General features: G+C 37.3%; 1 protein-coding gene across 1 annotated transcript in view; it reads left to right on the top strand.

Annotated features, from left to right (window-relative positions):
• The window catches only part of LOC101564306 (vomeronasal type-2 receptor 116-like), a 56,613-nt gene that overhangs the window by 36,354 nt on the left and 2,309 nt on the right, over positions 1–17,950 (top strand). The window contains exons 3-7 of the mRNA XM_004647173.2: positions 5,218–5,387; positions 12,896–13,184; positions 13,563–14,369; positions 15,092–15,319; positions 15,651–15,774. Coding sequence (XP_004647230.2) covers positions 5,218–5,387; positions 12,896–13,184; positions 13,563–14,369; positions 15,092–15,319; positions 15,651–15,774 — 1,618 coding nt within the window. The remainder of the gene's footprint in view (positions 1–5,217; positions 5,388–12,895; positions 13,185–13,562; positions 14,370–15,091; positions 15,320–15,650; positions 15,775–17,950) is intronic.

Below are 17,950 nucleotides of genomic sequence, written 5' to 3'. Positions count from 1 at the left end.
ACTGGTGGGGCGGCCTGAGGGGCTGGGAGAGGGTCCGGCCCACGCTGCGCCTGGGCTGGGACTGGTCCCGCAGGCGCAGGGTAGCAGGAAACTCTCCGCACACTCACCGGACCTGGGCTAGGACTGGGTCTGGGGGCTCCCTCCTCTTGTATTCTCCTTCTGACCAGTATGTAGTGTCATTTTTTCTTTCATTTGATCATTCTTGGTTTGAAGTTCAGATTATCTGCAAATAAGATTGCTACCATTGCTTTATTTCTGAGTTCCTGGGTGTGTATTATAGTTTTCTATATTTTTACACTCAACCTATAGATTTCTTTATGAGTTAAATTTGCTTATTGTATATGGAATATTTTGAATTTTGTTTTTTATCCCCCTCTGTAAATCTATTTCTTTGAATTGGTGATTTGAGCCCATGTACATTAATGGTTAATATTGAACAGTATTGTCTTATGTTTGTGATGTTATTTTCCTGCTTTTCATTATCTACTTTTCTACTGTGTTTAACTGTTTGTCCCCGGGGACTTAAAGTTTAACATATCAATACTTAATGAACAATACCTGTTCCATGTCATGCCTAAAATGTTTGATATTTAGACAGATAGTGAGATTAAGCTCAACAGCCTAAATTGTATTGTAATAACAATAAGCTTCTCTTCTGGAGGGTTAACAACCTAACTTTCCAGATCAAAAATTAGAGAAAAAAGAGGGCCATGAGGAAATCTACAATTTGGCCCTAGTCTTCCAAGGTCAATTAAGACTCAGGACATTTGAGAACATGCACTGTAACATCATGTAACTCAGTTGTGTCCCAAATTTTCTGATCAAGAAGGTCATGGTGCCAAAGAGGAAAGTGAACGATAATGTAGAGTGTGCCTAAGGACAGTCACAAGGAGAGAAAACATTCTCTCAGGCTTTCACAGAGATCAAAATGTCAAGTAATGGCTGTGACCCATCCACATGGCTGACACTGACAAAGGATCTACAAACTGAGGTACAGGGTCTCAGGATAAGTCCTGAGGGGATTTGACTGACCCTATCATATACAAAAGCTACAATTCTTGTTACATAGGTCTTGTTTTATCTTGGTTTTAACCATCCAGTAGAAAAGTATAAAAACAAAGTATAAGAAGTAAAGCCATGGTGTTATATTGAGCTGTTGGAGACTCAGGTCAACAACTTCTGACATTGCCAGTCATGTGGAAGACCCAATACTATTATGGACTACTGGATTATTTTGGAATATTTTGCTGAGTTCACACACCTATAATATTTAAAAGATAGTACTAAACAAAGGAAGGGGATATAGATGGATGTCCATTTTGTATCTGTATTCAAAACGGTTAGGATAGATATATAGCTACATTCTCTTCATTCAATGAACAGATTTGTTCTAATAGTGTTTGTAAATAGGACATCATGTCTGCATCTTGTAGAACAAATAACCACTAGGAAGACAATTACGCAATGTGTTTATTATTGAAACCTTCCTACTGATTTGATTTGAAGTTGTCTCTTTGCTATTTGTTTCTCAATAAAATTATAGAAGGGAAGAAAAAGAGGGTGGGAGAAAGCACAGCTAGAGCAGGAAAAAAGGTCCAGAGCCCAGCAATTTCAGAGCTGACTTTTGAGGTCTGTACAGTCCTATGGATAACCCACTACTATTACTTTACTATATTGGATTATTTTGCTGAATTCATGCATCTACAATCTTTAAATAGCAAAGGACTATCCATCTCTGAAAAAACTAAATGAAAACCTGGGACATAGACGAAGGTCCATTTTTAATCTGCATGTACAAATAGTTAGGATAGATGTACAGCTACTTTCTGTTAATTCAAAGAGAAGTAAGATTTGTACTAAGAGTGTTAGGACTGAATATATCTGTATCTTATTCTATGAATAACTACTATGAAGACAACAATAGGCAATCTATTAATTATTGTAACTGTCCTACTATCCTGTTTTGAAACTGTCTCATTACTATTTGTTCCTCAATAAAATTAATAAAAAATTGCCCTCTTTTGTGAGTTCATTAATTCTCATTCTCGGAGTTGTGGTTCTTTTGGTCCCTTTCTATAATATCCTTTATTATTCTCTGTGGGGTTGCTTTGGTGTCATGAATTTCTTTGTTTGTTCTTTGTTGTGTAAGAATTTCATTTGTCCCTTAAATTAGAAAGAGTTTTTCAGGGAATATCAGTGTGAGTTGGAATTTCTTTTCTTGTAGGTCTTGGAGTACTTTACTCTATGCTCTTCTTGACTGCATAGTTTGTGAGGAGAAATGTGCTATTATTCTGATGGATTTTCATTGAATGTGAAGTTTTTCTTTTCTGTAGAAGCTTTTAGTATTCTTTTATTATGCTAAATTTCTCGTATCTTGATTTTTAAATGCCTGGGTGTGGTTCAAATTGTGGTGATATTACTTGGGGCTTTGTATGCCTCGGTTACCTGAATGTCTGATTGTTTTCCCACATTTAGGAAATTGTCTGCTATTACTTCTGCCCATATTCTTTTTCTATCACTGTGTTGACTCCTTATTTCTCACTGATGCCTATTGGCCTATGTTGTTCTTCTTTGCATCAACTTGCAGCTTTTAAATTATTATTTCCTGGATCCAAGTTGTTTTTATGAGATATATCCTTTGCTTTTCTTTAGTTGCTACATTGTCCTTCAGGTCTGAAAGTCTATCTTCCCTTTCATTCGAATGCCTTTACAAACTTCTAATTGAGTTTTTATTGTCCTGAATATCTCTTTGAATCTGTTAAATGAATTCTATTTCTTTTCTGTATTGGTCATTGAAGATTTCCATCATTTTTGTATTCTCCTCTTTTTTTAATCAGTGTCTTCTTAGAAATTCTTTGTACTTCTTTCATTATAGTGATCATTTCTTGTTTTACTTGGGAGATTATTTCTGACTTGACTTCCTCTGAAGCCTTCTGCAGTTGTTTCTTTACTTTAGATGCTATTATTTGAGATATGTCAGGTGTGTGACTTCCAATGTATTCCATGCTATTGTCTCTCGGATTGTTCTGTGTGTACTTGGGGCCTGAAAACGCAGATTGCTTCATCATTTGCTCATTTTATATTTAATAGAGATCTCTTCATTTTTATTTCTATGATACTTTTCTGTAAGGGTTTGTGAGTACTTACCTATATCACTGTGATCACAGCCTCTCTGCTGAAGCACCTTTTTGTGGGTATCTCTTTTGTGTCAAAGTTTCTTGCTTTGCATATATCCCAAAATTTTGCCATCTCTATTGTTTGAGATTCAGATAATGGTTTGTGATTGGCACTGTCCTCTGATCTTATTTGTATGGCTTTTGTGCTGTTATTACCCAAATACCTACCTATATTATTACCCAAGAGAGATCATGTGGTTAAGGCAGATATGGTTTTCTAATTACAGTACCATACTTAGCAATACTAGTAATAGACTGTGAGATTTAGCAATTGACAAACTTTTATAACAAATTGATTTTTATTTTAGACTGTAAAAGCAAACATTATGACTGTATAGATAAACATATACTAAATTAAGAATTTGTATTTAAATTATTTCTTCTAAGTTCCATTTGTTCACTACTTGATGTGCCTGGAGTCTTCCAGGCAGACTAATTTACTTCAGTTACCAGTCTCTCTCTCTCTCTCTCTCTCTCTCTCTCTCTCTCTCTCTCTCTCTCTCTCTCTCTCTCTCTCTCTCTCGCTCCCCCTCCCCTAGATCTGTGTCTAGCAATATGCCTCAGCTCACCAGGTCAAAATCTACCAAGTTCAAACTTTTCCACCTGGGCCTTGCTCTGGTCTGTCTGCTGTGCTGCGCTTCTTCCTGCTGTGCTCAGTGGCAGTGAACCTGCTGTGCCCCACTGGTAGTTGTTCTGCTCCTGGTTTAGCTCTCTGGGTCTCGCACCTGCCTCTCTGCAGGGAGTTCTGCCACAGAGTCCAACACTGGGCCTGTTTGTTGAAGAAGGCCAGTATCTTCAAAACTGTGGAATATATATCTTCCCAAAATGTACATTAATTTTTATAATTTAGTCTTACAAAAATCAATGCTTCCTTGTTTAATTAACAGATTCCCTATTACTAGCTTTCACATTTTAAGCCAAAAATTATTCCTATAAAATAAGTGAAGATTAAGTTCATATTGAGTCTCACTGTGCTGGTTATTTAGATTGTGACAAATACAAGATGGCAGGCACAGAACTACTGCAGCATTATTCAGAACAATCACCCTGTCCAGATACTCAGGGTGCAAACATTGCCTGTGCTTCTGTGCTCTTCAATACTATGAGTGATGGAAAACAGAGAAGCCAATTTCAGTTTGCTCTTCTGCTTTTGGGTGAGGGAAAAAGTGAAATAGTCCACACAGTCCCAGATTCTCATAGAAGCCTAAATACTGGAGTTACTCAAGAATGGAGGAGTAGAAATGCATTCTGAAAGCATACTAAATCATGGAATGAAGTATATCAAAGAATGAAGCAGCGGGATAGTAGGCTACATTATACAACTCAAAATGCCTTGTGTTTCTGCCCTGATGTTCAGTCACTAATTTGGGCTTCCTGGCTGTGGGGCAATTACTTGTACCACAAACAAAAGAGAACAGGTGTGGCTCTGCGTTTCACTTCCTGTGACTGGTACAGAGACTACACAGCTATACAGACAATGTCCTGTGGGCCTTTCAGGTGACAATTTCTGATCTTCCACTTTGGACGGCAGAATGCCCAATATTTTTTAGTGACCTTGAGAGATTCTCAACTATTTCAAAATAACCCTAACATTAAATCTTCTAGTGCAATCCATTAGTAGCACATCTAATGGCATATGTGCTAGCGGATTATTGCCAAAGACTTAAGAGCAAATCTGCCCAGGAGGAAGTGGTACCTCAGATGTTGCTGTCATTGGAACTGGATTAAGTCATGATGGCTTGAGTTGAAGAAAACAATATGCAAGCACAATTTCTGTCTTGTGTTTTTCTCCTTCTCACCAGACCTCAGATGTAGAGCCCAGGTGACAATGGTGGCAAACTTCTCTAGGGACATGGAGCAGACAATGTTGACAGCAGATGGGGCATCAGAGTGTCCACCTGAGTTTCAAACAATTTAATGCTGAAACACACAGTATATTTACTTACCTGGCTCAGACTGCACTTTCCCTCTTCCCTCAGCCCTATGATCTGCATGCATATCAAAGATGTTATCTTTGATTGTTATCTTCCTTCTCCTGCAGCTTCCAGCCTTATTGTGTACTTTTGATAGTGAAGCCTGCCTTCAAGGAAGGAGCACCAGTGTGCACAAGGATGGAGATGTGATAATTGGGTTTTTCTTGTCTATTTATGTCTACATGTACTATACTGGTATCCTTGATATGAAACCTACTAGAGAATTATATTTCATGCAGTAAGTGTATTGTTCTATTTTGCATTTTTTTTTACTGGATATCAGGAGAGATAACATCTAGCACCCATGGATCAATGGACCAATATTTTCCTAGTGCCACCTGTTCTAGCCATCCACATGGGCACAACAGGCTTTCCTGTTTACCTTGTCATTGTATAAATTTGCATGGGGGAGCGGAATACTGTTCTTATTTGTTCTGCTAGCTGCTTCTTCTCACTCTTGGAACCTTAGATGGACTCTACTCACCCTGTACTCCGTGGTGTGTTTCCTTCCTCAGACCTGGACTCCACTGTATGGCATTAGGTGATATTCCTCAACTCGAGTGAACTCCTTGAATTAAGCTTAATGCTAAGTGGTAATTGCCAAATTACCCATAATATTATAAACATCTTTCCTTTTCTCTATTTCTCTAACTGTAAAATTCTTTATAGTCTTACAGATAGCCTTCTGATATGTGTACCCCTTCTCCTTGCAGTAAATTTATCCTGTTATTGTTCCTTTATTGTTTCTAATGATATTTAGGATGATCCAGTACACCTGCCTCTGCAAGATGGGCCCAAAAGTAGGGATGCATCAGCTGTAAGGCTTTTCTCCACCACTGTGATATTTCCTCATTTGGATGCATCTTTCCTGATTGTACCTTATCAGGTCTGATGCCAAACATGTAGTTAAATAGTTTTCCAAATGTTGAGAAATTCTACAAAACTACTTTGTCACTGTAAGAAAGGGACATGCCAGCAGAACTGTGTTTGCTTGAAGGTTAGAGAACATGACCACTCATGGTGTTCTTGTGGCACCTGCACATAGGAAGGGTTAAAACTAAATATGGACAAATCAGCCTTGGTCCTAACACAGTGCCACTGCCTTTTTGAAAATATTGCACATGAGGAAGCTTGTTGGAAATCCTGATAAGTACAGAAACTCACCATTAGCCTGTGTAGCTCTCAATGTTTTCTCTTATCTGTCTAGAAGATGCACATGTTTGTTCCCACATGGACTTGACCAGTTCTTGGGGGCTACAAAATATAGGCTTCTGTTCATGAAGAAAGGTGAGATATGGTTATTTTGCCTCAACTTACATTTAATGGGGCTCACTGGTGAGAAGGCTTGGGGATCTCATTGATAGAGATGACACTGTACCCAGGTCTTTCCTAATCAGCACTCTGAAACACTATATGAAGTGGCTTCTCAGTTAATGAATTTGAATTTCAGGTGTGGAAGACCTTTTGAACTGATGATATAACTTTTACTGTGCTTTGTCTCTTCTATGTAATCATATATGTATTAGTTAATAATGTGTATAAATATTGCTTTACACTTGATTTAGAGTCTTTTGTTGTGAAACCAGGTCTTTACTTTACCCAGCTGTAACTGGTCACTTTAAGGCTTCAACTTATTTGGGACCATGGACAGCAGAGTAAGGAAACTGGGCTTTTTTTCTCCTATAAATATGGTCTCTACCTATATCATACTCCTGACAATGCCCAGATATTTGCTTGTATTTTTATTTCAACATGCATTCTTGATGCTCAATAGCTTTTAAGAAAGGGATACACTGTGGTGAATATGTTAGGAGCAATCTCTTGACCTCAAGTTTCCTCTGCTTCAGCTTCTTGAGAAGGTGGTATGAGAGGTACTTGTCATTAAACACTATGTGTTTTCCTTTTATTATTTTCTAAAATATGGGTTGCTACCCATGTGCTTAATATGAAAATTTGACTCTGGTCTTTGTTACCAAACGTTTACTTTAGTGAAAATTCAGAAATACTTTAGAGTATTTGATTCAGAGGAGCCTGCTCCAAATGTAAACCCTGGGAGAGGATCAATTACTTGTCACTTATTTAAAATTATGACAATGATTTTATTTCAGGAAATAAACCTCACTATATGAAATAAAATATGGTTTTTATGAGGAGGGGATTCTGAATGGTACATGGGTGAGCATGCTTTTAGAGCTCACTAGGAGCACTGGGAAAATCACGAGGGAGTTCAGCAAATCCCTCTGGAGAGGATCCTAAATGAGACAGCTGAGTGTAATCAGAAGGCATTTGACTACAGTGGGGAATGAGAAACTGACCAGGTATGAGGCATTATGAGATTTCAAGAATACTTCAAGGATGTAAGATCTGTTTCTATTCCTAGGAGGAGAGAATGAAATATCTGCTCTCCTATTGTCATCTGCTGTGCCCACATATGCCCAGATGATCAGGCTGCTGTTGCAGTGGGCCCTGCTCTAGACCCAGGCCCTGAGCTCTGTCTGTGGCTGGAAAGAATGTATTTGCACTTCTGAGTTTCTGTGCCCAGGCTGATGCAGCCACCAGGAACAAGAGTTTCGGAACCCAGGAGAGAATTTGGATTCCTGCTAAAATGAGAAAGAAAATTCATAGAAATTTTAGAAAACAAAAATGTTTATGCATAAGCAACTTATAGATTTTGCATCATCCTCATGAGAAAAGTCTAATTTTAATACTTTAAAGGATCATATTGCTCAGGTATAAAATTTCAACTTTCATAATATTTGTACTGTAGCCTTGATAGCATCGTGGCTTTTCTGCACATAAATAGAAGTTGCATTTCTCTCTTTTTGCTTTTTCTCAGCATAATATCCTTACATATTAATGTACATTAATGATAATTATTATGTCTATGGAATTCCTATCTTTTCAACTCATTATAGTTTATTTCTCACACTTTTAGGATGTTCCAAAATTTCTAATTATTTCTTACTGTCATTTAAGGAGGGAAATAGATGTGTGATGCTTAAGGAATGCCTTCTGCTTAAGGCTAACGGATGTTGAACAGCAGGGCTGGAGACATAGCTCAGGTGCATGGGCACCGGCCTGGCGAGTGTGAGGTGCTGAGATCAAGTCCCAGAACAAAAAACATACGGAAAAGGAATGCTGAGGTGTAAAATGATGGTGTTCAAAAATGCTGGTGTTCAAAACTATGATTTTCTATGTTTTGGGTTGGGATATAGCTCAGTAATATATATATATATATATATATATATATATATATATCTGAAACAAAATAAGTCTTTCGAGCATGCTTTCAAGTGAGTATTATTTCTTTAAGGTTTACGTTGGACAATTGGCCTAAGTTGATATTAAGCAAGTGGCATTGTGTTGATATGCAAGCATATCATTTATTAACATTTGGATTGATCATAATGTATGCATTATCTTAAGAATATTTTATTTGATGGCTTACCCTACATCAGTTTTCTGTCTTCCCAAAGGCTTTGCAGCTTGAAAAGATGTTTGGAATGTTAAGGGATAGGAAATATTGATGTCCATGCATTTACAGTATGATTGGTTTGGAACTAAGAATTGAACAATTCACACTTTCCAGGTAGGTGCTGTGCTGCTGCGTTACATCCCCGACCAAAAATTGATAATGATAGTTTTGGACACAAACATTTTATGCTCCAACATTCCCTTTCAGTTTGTGTTTGTTCCTGGAGTTGATCTGAGCATCTTACACTTACGCAGAGAGTGTTCCTTAAGCATCACACATTTATTTCCCTCCTTAAATGACAGTAAGAAATAATTAGAAATTTTGGAACATCATAAAAGTGTGAGAAATAAACTATAAGGAGTTGAAAAGATAGGAATTCCATAGACATAATAATTATCACTACTATATAGTATTATCTAAGGATGTTATGCTGAGAAAAAGCAAAAAGAGAGAAATGCAACTTCGTATTTATGTGCAGAAAAGCCGCGGTGCTATCAAGGCTACAGTACAAATATTATGACCGCTGAAATTTTATACTGAGCAATATGATCCTTTCAAGTATTAAAATTAGACTTTTCTTATGAGGATGATGCAAAATCTATAAGCTGCTTATGTATAAACATTTTTATTTTCTAAAAGTTCTATTAATTTTGTTTCTCTTTTTAGCAGGAATCCAAATTCTCTCCTTGGTTCCGAAACTCTTGTTCTTGGTGGCTGCATCAGCCTGTACACAGAAACTCAGAAGTGCAAATGCATTCTTTCCAGCCATAGACAGAGCTCAGGGCCTGGGTTTAGAGCAGGGCACACTGCAACAGCAGCCTGATCCTCTGGGCATATGTGGGGACAGCAGATGACAATAGGAGAGAAGATATTTCATTCTCTCCTCCTAGGAATAGATACAGATCTTACATCCTTGAAGTATTCTTGAAATCTCATAATGCCTCATACCTGGTCAGTTTCTCATTCCCCACTGTAGTCAGATGCCTTCTGTTTACACTGGGCTGTGTCATTAAGGATCCTCTCCAGAGGGATTTGCTGGACTCCCTCGTGATTTTCCCAGTGCTCCTAGTGAGCTCTAAAAACATACTCACCCATCCACCATTCAGAATCGCCTTCCTCATACAAACCACATTTTACTGCATATAGTGAGTTTTACTTCATGAAACAAAATCATTCTCATAATTTTTAATAAGTGACAAGTAATCAATCCTGTCATAAGGTTTAGATTTGGAGCAGAATTCTCTGAATCAAATACTCAAAATTAGTTCTGAATTGTCACTAAAATTAACACTTAGTAACAAAAACCCTGTTAAATTTGCATATTGAGCAATTGGTAACAACACTTATATATAGAATGTATTTTTTTTGTGACTAGTCTCACTACACAGCTCAGACTCATCGTGATCCTCCTGTTGTCAGCCTCCGCATTCCTAGAATTACAGACCTGGGCACCTAAGTTGGGAATACAGCTGGCTCAGGCCACCTTGAATGTGGTACTGTCCCAGCATGTGGTTCGAGCCCATGTCCCTGGGCTTGACTAAACTTGTCTACGCAGGTCCTTTAATCTCCTGAGCTATGTCACTGGCCCCATAAATATTTTTATATAAATCGTGCATACGTAGATCATGAGCTTCTTTGGTGGAGAAATAAAACCCATCATTTGCCTGTTTCTTTTTCCTATTTGCAATGCGTTTCATAATATTAACATTTGTATAATATTGAAAATATATTGTGGGCCAGCCAGATAGCTCAGAGGTTTACATTTACTTTGTAAGCAGACGCAAGGACTGGAGCTCCAGTTTCAGTTTGTTCTTCTGGGCCTGCCCCTGGGGTGCGCAGTGACAGAGACTGAGACCTGAGTTTGTGGTGCAGGCCTATAAGCCCAGCGTTTGTGAGGCTGAAAACATGAGGATCACTTCGAGTCCAATCTGTGTAATGAGACCATCTAGACCCTGTACAAAATACATAAAATAGAATATATCTGTGCTGCTCATTGCTCTTACATTTAAAAAAAATACTTAGTACCTAGGGAATATGTTTGTGATAAAGAGGTGCACTCACATAATTTCAGTTTTCACAAGAGTTTTATTCAATATGAGTAATTTTATATTTAGTGAATTTCTACACAAATTTTATTAAAGACAGATGATTGATAGAGGCAGATGATAGATGTTATTTTTTTGTAATTTGACCCATTGATGCATCTATATCTTTAGTTGTTTTTTCTCTAAATAACTTGCTTCTTTTAAATTCTGAAAACCTCAATTTTTAAAGATTTCAGAGCACTAGTGTAATATTTCCAATTGATATAAAAATTATGTCTTTTTTTCAGTAATGGTAATTTTGATAGAGTTTTTAAAATATTAACTTATGAAATACATCTTTGGCTTTTCTCTCTTTACAAGAATTTTAGGGATTTCAAAAATATCTAAGTTAGTTTGGTGGAAGCTTTTACTATAGTATGTATATTTCTCTCAGAGAACTTTCACTTGCCAATGCTATATTGGAAATCTTTGTTCTACTCTGTCTTATTTACTCTTCTCTCAATGCTGAGACAAATACTTGACACTCAAAATGAGGGAAGGAAAGGTTTATTTAGTTGACATTTACTGGAGGTTTCGAAGTTCAAAACAGACTGAATTACAAGACCTTATTTGCTCAGGAAGGAGGGTCAGCCTCTGTCTTCAACAAATATGTCCACTCTGCACAAGGCGGCTTCAATCACAGATACCTCCGCCCCACGCTACAGGATCTGGAGGAGAGGCTGGGGTGCTGCTCTGTCCAGCATGATGGGCTCTGCACCTCTAAGAGAGGCCAAAGACCTTCAGGGCCACAGTGCATGCTGCTAGTTTATGGGTTCATGCCTCTCTGGCCCCGCCCTTGACCCCTCCCTGGCCCTCTGGCCCGCCCCTTGACACCGCCCTGGCCACCTGGCCCCGCCCCTCAAATCACTGGCTGTTCCTTGAGCTGTGTCTGCCCTATGACTTACATGAGACTTTGGGGGAACAGCTAGACACAAACTATAACACTCTCTTTTACTTAGTTTTTGGTTGTTGCTCGTGCAAGAATTTTCTTTTTTTTTTTTTTTAAGAATTTTCTTTTTATAAGGGAATAATCTTATGCCTAATGAGAAAACAATGCCTGCTTCTCTCTTCAATTTTTTTCTGGTAACTTGCTGAATATTTATTATACAGCGTAGCAAATCCAGAACAACACTAAGTAATTCTGAAGTTAACAGAGAAATTTCATTCTGGCCACTTTTTCAATGAAAATGGCCTTGATATACAGCTTTTCTAAGAAGCTTCATTCCAAACCATTCAAAGGAGATTGCATTTTGGCAAAACTAGAGTCAGTTTTCTTTACAGAAATATCTCAGAAGTGGAGCAATCATCTCTGCCAAGAATCCTAGTAAGGAAGCTGAACTTGTATTCCTGCCCCACACCCATCTGCACTGTGATTCACTGCTGTATTCTTTTTGTTTTGTTTTGGATTTTTGATGCTGAGCTTTTAACACAGGACCTCGCACTTGCCAGGCCGGTGCTGAAACCTCTGATCTATCACCTCAGCCCCTCTGCTGTATTCATTATGCAAAATCTAAGTTTTGATCTGAAAAAGTTTCAGTTTGATTTTTAATTTTATCTTCAGTTAGCCAATAAAATTATATGTATTTTCATAGACTTGATGTTATGTGCTACAACACATTTGTATTAGCATATAGTTAAATTAAGTGGATGAATGTATCCTACACCACAGTATTTCCTCTCATGAATGAGAATAGAAAGCAATCTTGCTTGAGATGTATTTAAGTAATAATATTAAAGAAATATTTTTTGCTAAAAAAGCAATTAAACAGAAATGGGTACAAAGAAGACTGAATATTCTATGTACCTCAATAAATACATCATTTCTACTTGCAAGCAGTGATAATATTTAAAAATATCACAATTGCAAAGACCTATATTGTGTGATGCCATACAGAATATTCTTGTGAACATATACAGTAAGGTTAGTCTAACTGTAAAACAAATACAGTAATGAAGGAACTCCTCTGAGAATCTTGAAACACACCAAGTTCCTTCATGAAGATTCAGTGCCATCACTCATCTACTTCTTAGTATGTTATTAAAAGTCAGTGTTCCCACATCATCCTATACTCCATTTTAATTATACATGTGTGTAGAAAGAACACAAAAGGTAGTATATAAAAGGTATTAAACTAGACTGGAAGGAAAGACTGAGCCTTTCCCTAAGGACCTCTGCTCTCTGTGCAGGCTTACACCCAACAAATACCAGAACTACCTGGCCTTCACTTTTGCCATAGAAGAGATCAACAGGAATCCTCATCTTCTGCCCAACATTACTCTGGGCTATGAGTTCCACAATTTCATTTACAGTCATTGGAGGATACTAGAGAATTCCTTCATTTTGCTCACAGGACAACATGAGAACCCTAATTACTCATGTAGAAGAGAAAGCCAGTGCACAGCAGTACTGACAGAAATGCCATGGGGAACCTCAGCTCAGATTGGACCACTGCTGGAGCTCTACAGATTTCCACAGGTGAATGTTGTTCAGACAGGATTGATGGAACAGCATCATGGAGGTTCACCTACCTGGAACCTGGAGAGTTTAAAATGAGGCAAGGATGAGGCTCTTTGAATGTGCATAGTGTACTGGAGTCCATACACAGAGGCTTAGTGGCTTACACACAATTTCTTTTCTTTTCTTATCATAGAGGAAAGAAATGAGGACAGAAGTGTTTCCAGAGGTCTAAATACACTCATTAACTTTGTTAAAAATCTCCTGAGGGAAATGTGTAGAGGGAAGGGAAGAATGTGCATTTCTTACAATGTAGAGATGTCTCTCAGCACTCTTGGGGCTGCTATTGCGCTTTCCATCAACACTTCAGTGTATCACCCAGATTTCCTTGCCTTTTAGGTTACCTTCAGCTCATTTGATCCTACGCTGATGGACACTGGCCAGTGTCCTTCTCTTCATCAGATGGCCCCAAAAGACACATTTTTGGCCCTTGCCATGGTGTCCTTGATGCGTCATTTCCACTGGACCTGGGTGGGCCTGCTCATCACAGAAGGCCAGAAGGGTCTTCAGTTTCTCTCAAATGTAAGAGCTGAGATGGACAGGAATGGAGTCTGTGTGGCCTTTGTGAAAATGGTATCAACTGTGAGTGTATCTTATCTCTCAGCAGTAAAGAAACATGAAATCCTGACCACAGATACATCATCTGCCAATGTGGTGGTCATTTACTATGACACTGATAGCTCAAATGAGGTAAATTACCACATTGTTCAGAGCTTAGTGACGTGGAAAATCTGGGTGACAAACTCCCAATGGCATGCTGACCTGGCTGGGAGAGATTTCATACTGGATCCATTCCATGGGACCCTTGTTTTTTCACACCATCATGAAGAGATTGCAGGCTTCAAAACTTTTCTTCAGGAAGCTACCCCTTTCAAATACCCAGAAGACACTTACCTTGTTATGTACTGGTACAAGAATTTTGATTGCTTATTTTCTGAGTCAGACTGTGCCTTGAAGAACTGTACCCCTAATGCCTCTATGGCTTGGTTGCCTCCAAATCGTTTTGACACAGACATGAGTGATCGGAGCTATAATATATACAGTGCTGTGTATGCTGTATCCCATGCTTTCCATGCAATGCTTCTTGAAGAAGTACAAAGGCAACCTTTGAGAAATACACAAGTGATGACGTTCCACCCCTGGCAGGTAATGTCTTCCCTTGGATGGCAGGCAGTGTCATCAAGGTGCCTCTCTTAAGTTATTCTATGTGCTTCACCCTAGATATAAGAACTGTTTCTGGAAAATACTGACTTTGAGTGTTACACTTATTTTTGAGGAGATTGCTGAGGTGATTGTAAATGACCCTCGATCTAGTATCCATTGGCAAGGAGAAGGAAACAGGAGGCCAGCTCCTTGCTTCTCCCTTTTGGAGGTCAACTGCTTACCCACATTAAATTGTCCCATAATTTTCTTAAATGACCTTTTGAAAACATGTGGTCACTTGCCAAGTTAAATGACATTAAATGTGACAGTGCATAGAATTCAATTTCATCTAATTCTGCAAGCTCTTCAGATATTTATGAACTAATGTTTTGGTGAGTGCCATGGGAACAGTCAGGTGGAAAAGGGAAGTTGTGGTTTGAGAAGCTGTGAATTCGCAGCTGATATTTTCACTTAACCCAACTGTATACCTACTTTATATAAATGGGCTTACACAGAATATGCTTTTGTTTTCCTGAAACTGATTGATACTTGTAGACCAATGTGTCATTTTAGTATTAGACATTTATATTTTCCAAATTAATAGATACCTGTCTTAAAATTGTTTTTCAGAAAAAGAATTAAATACACTTAGGAACTTTCCCCCACCCATATTTTCTGTTTTTATCCTGGAGCCCTGTTTACATGGCATGATGTGTCTCTTTTAGTTGCATCCTTTTCTGAAGATTGTCCAATTCAACAATCCTATTGGAGACAAGGCGAACTTGGATTACAGAAGAAAAATGGATTCAGATTATGACATTCTCAATTTTTGGAATTTTCCAGATGGCCTGAGACTTAAGGTTAAACTGGGCACATTTTCTTCACATGCTCCCAATGGCCAAAAATTGATTTTGTCTGAGAATAATATAGACTGGGCCATTGGAGTCACAGAAGTACGTTGTTCCTAAGCATGATGTACTTACTTAACCACAAGTAAGCAATAAGCTGTCATAAGGTTCATGTCCCCAGGTTAGGTAATGCAATGGTCACATGTGGAAATTGAATAAGATTTCAATTTGAAGGAAAATTGTATATTAGCTTTCTGATGAATGGTAAAGAAATGCACTTACTTAGTTGTGTTTTTGTGAATGTATGTTTCATAGTATATAATAAATTTTTCATGCAATAATTTTCTTTATACATGTATACAAATTAAGTTTGTCTCTTTAGCTCTGACGAAGTTAATAAATATCTAAGAAGTTACCATTACATATTTTTTCTTAGACTCCTCGCTCAGTCTGCAGTGACAGTTGCAATCCTGGATTTAGAAAAAGCCCTCATGAGGGAAAGGCTGCCTGCTGTTTTGATTGCACTCCTTGTGCAGACAATGAGATCACCAATGACACAGGTAGAGACTGGAGACAGAGTGTCGCTCTTTGATATATTCACTACATCTATGCGCAAAATGGTAATAGCGGTGTAGAGGACAAAAAAGTTCAAAACTTTTCCTTTAGTAGTCAAAGTACTCGTTACACTGAGTGCTATTGCCTTTTGGAAATTGTATTGCACCTTTTGAAATGCATTCTAATTAATTTTTCTTTCATGCCATTCTTATTGTTTTCTGCATTGCTAGGAATTGAACCAAAATGTGATCTATAAATGAACTATTTCCCGCCATCTTTTTTTTTTCATTGAAAAACCCCAGAATATCATCAATTTTTCCAAGAATGCCTCAGAAAACAATCGACATGTCTCAGCCATTATGTCTCTAGGATAAGAGTTATGCACCACGACATCTGACTACACTGATTTAATTTGTAGTCCCATTTAAAAATCATTTGCTTAAGACTAGCCCTTTCCTCTGCCCCACAGCTTCCAAGTTCCATCTCCATTATGAAGTTTAATAGGTGGTAGTATTAACAGAAATTCTTTACAATTTTTAGAATTACAGCAAGATTAGAGTCAAGACAAAGTCACACACACTTCATTTTCCAGGGGCTGACGTTTATCTTCACACAGAGCAGATGCTCAGAGAGACTGAATTGACTGATTGCTGTTAGGAGCATGTTTTTGATTTACAACATGCTTATAGCACTGCACAGTCTAATTCCTAAGATTTAATCCCTGTTCTTCTAGAATGCATAGGAAAAAATGCCAATGGCATGAATTAGCATCTTTACCACAGAACTTCAAGGCTAATATGCATACAGAATAAGGAATTTAACAAGTAATAATATCTACATTCTATGAGGGTATCATTGGCATTTTACAGAAGTGATGGCATTAGTACTAAATCAGAATGAAAAGAAGACATAAATCCTTTTAGGATTTCTATAAATGGCCAAAATGGCCCATTCCCCACTCAAGGAACATTCGAGTATTGTAAAGAAAAAATACCATGCTATTAAAACACAGATAAAATGAGGGAAAGGATTGAAATAAATTTCATAGAATTTACAGAAATCTAGTATTGAAGATTGTTGTATACCATAAGTGACAATGTAGATAAACATCATTCTTATAAATTATGACGTGGTGGAATCATCTTCCTACTGAATATTTTCTAATTTGGTTTTAAACATGATGTAAGTTTTGATTTCAAAACATAATTGGTATGATTTCAAATGCTGTCTCTAATACATGAAGCATATTTATACACTGTATCATGCACTTAATTTAAATATCCATTCTCCATAAAGCATGGAAACATGGCATTTTAAAGAATTTGTGTGCATTCACGGAGAGAACAATGCACAACATATCAGCCCATACATGACGCTGGTTGTATAGTTCTCAACCATATGTAGTGTATAGAATCAATCAAAATATAAATTTAAGGTTGTACACAATTGAAAATCTTGAGAGTTGAAGATTGTGGGAACAATATGAATTCTGTGTTATTTATACTTTTGTGCTTTTTCCTATTTATACAAAAAGATGAAATTCTACATTTGAAGTATTTATAAAACACAGTAGAAAATGTAGAGCAAAAATTCAGCACAAGAAAAATGAAGGATTGGATGTAGTCCAAAAGGAATTGTTAAAATATCGAGAAAGAAAACAAACACAATGAAATGTGATTCTGGTAACAAAAATGTGACATCTGAGTACAATTACTCAAGAAGAAAGAGAAAAATTCAAAGGTACTAAAAGGTCAGGAGAAATTTTTCCATTAGTATAGTTATGTAGAAAATTTTCATATGGAAGTATAAGGAATTTCACATCAATCTATGCCTTGAAATCTACAAAATCACAGGGAAATTCAGCAAAACAGTACTAAAAATATAAAAATCTCCACAGTATTAGTATCTCTATAACACCATCTATGTTAACATATGTAAGCCGTTAGTGTAATATTTCACTCTAAAGTTTTGTTGATTAATAATATGAGCAGTGAAATATATAAGCATTCAAAAACTATTGATATTGAATTCTTTCCTAGGAAAGAAAACGTGGAAAATGAATTTCTTAAAGGCAGGAACTAAACTATTACTAGTACCTAAAATTGTACTTAGCAGAAACAAAGCTCACCTTCCACTTTCTTTTTCAAACTAAATTCACATGCTCTATTTCAAATTCATATA

This window comes from Octodon degus, unplaced genomic scaffold (genome assembly GCF_000260255.1).
Source record: "Octodon degus isolate 3935 unplaced genomic scaffold, OctDeg1.0 scaffold00290, whole genome shotgun sequence".
Lineage (NCBI taxonomy): Eukaryota > Metazoa > Chordata > Mammalia > Rodentia > Octodontidae > Octodon > Octodon degus.
This window is presented reverse-complemented; position numbering and strand designations above follow the sequence as displayed.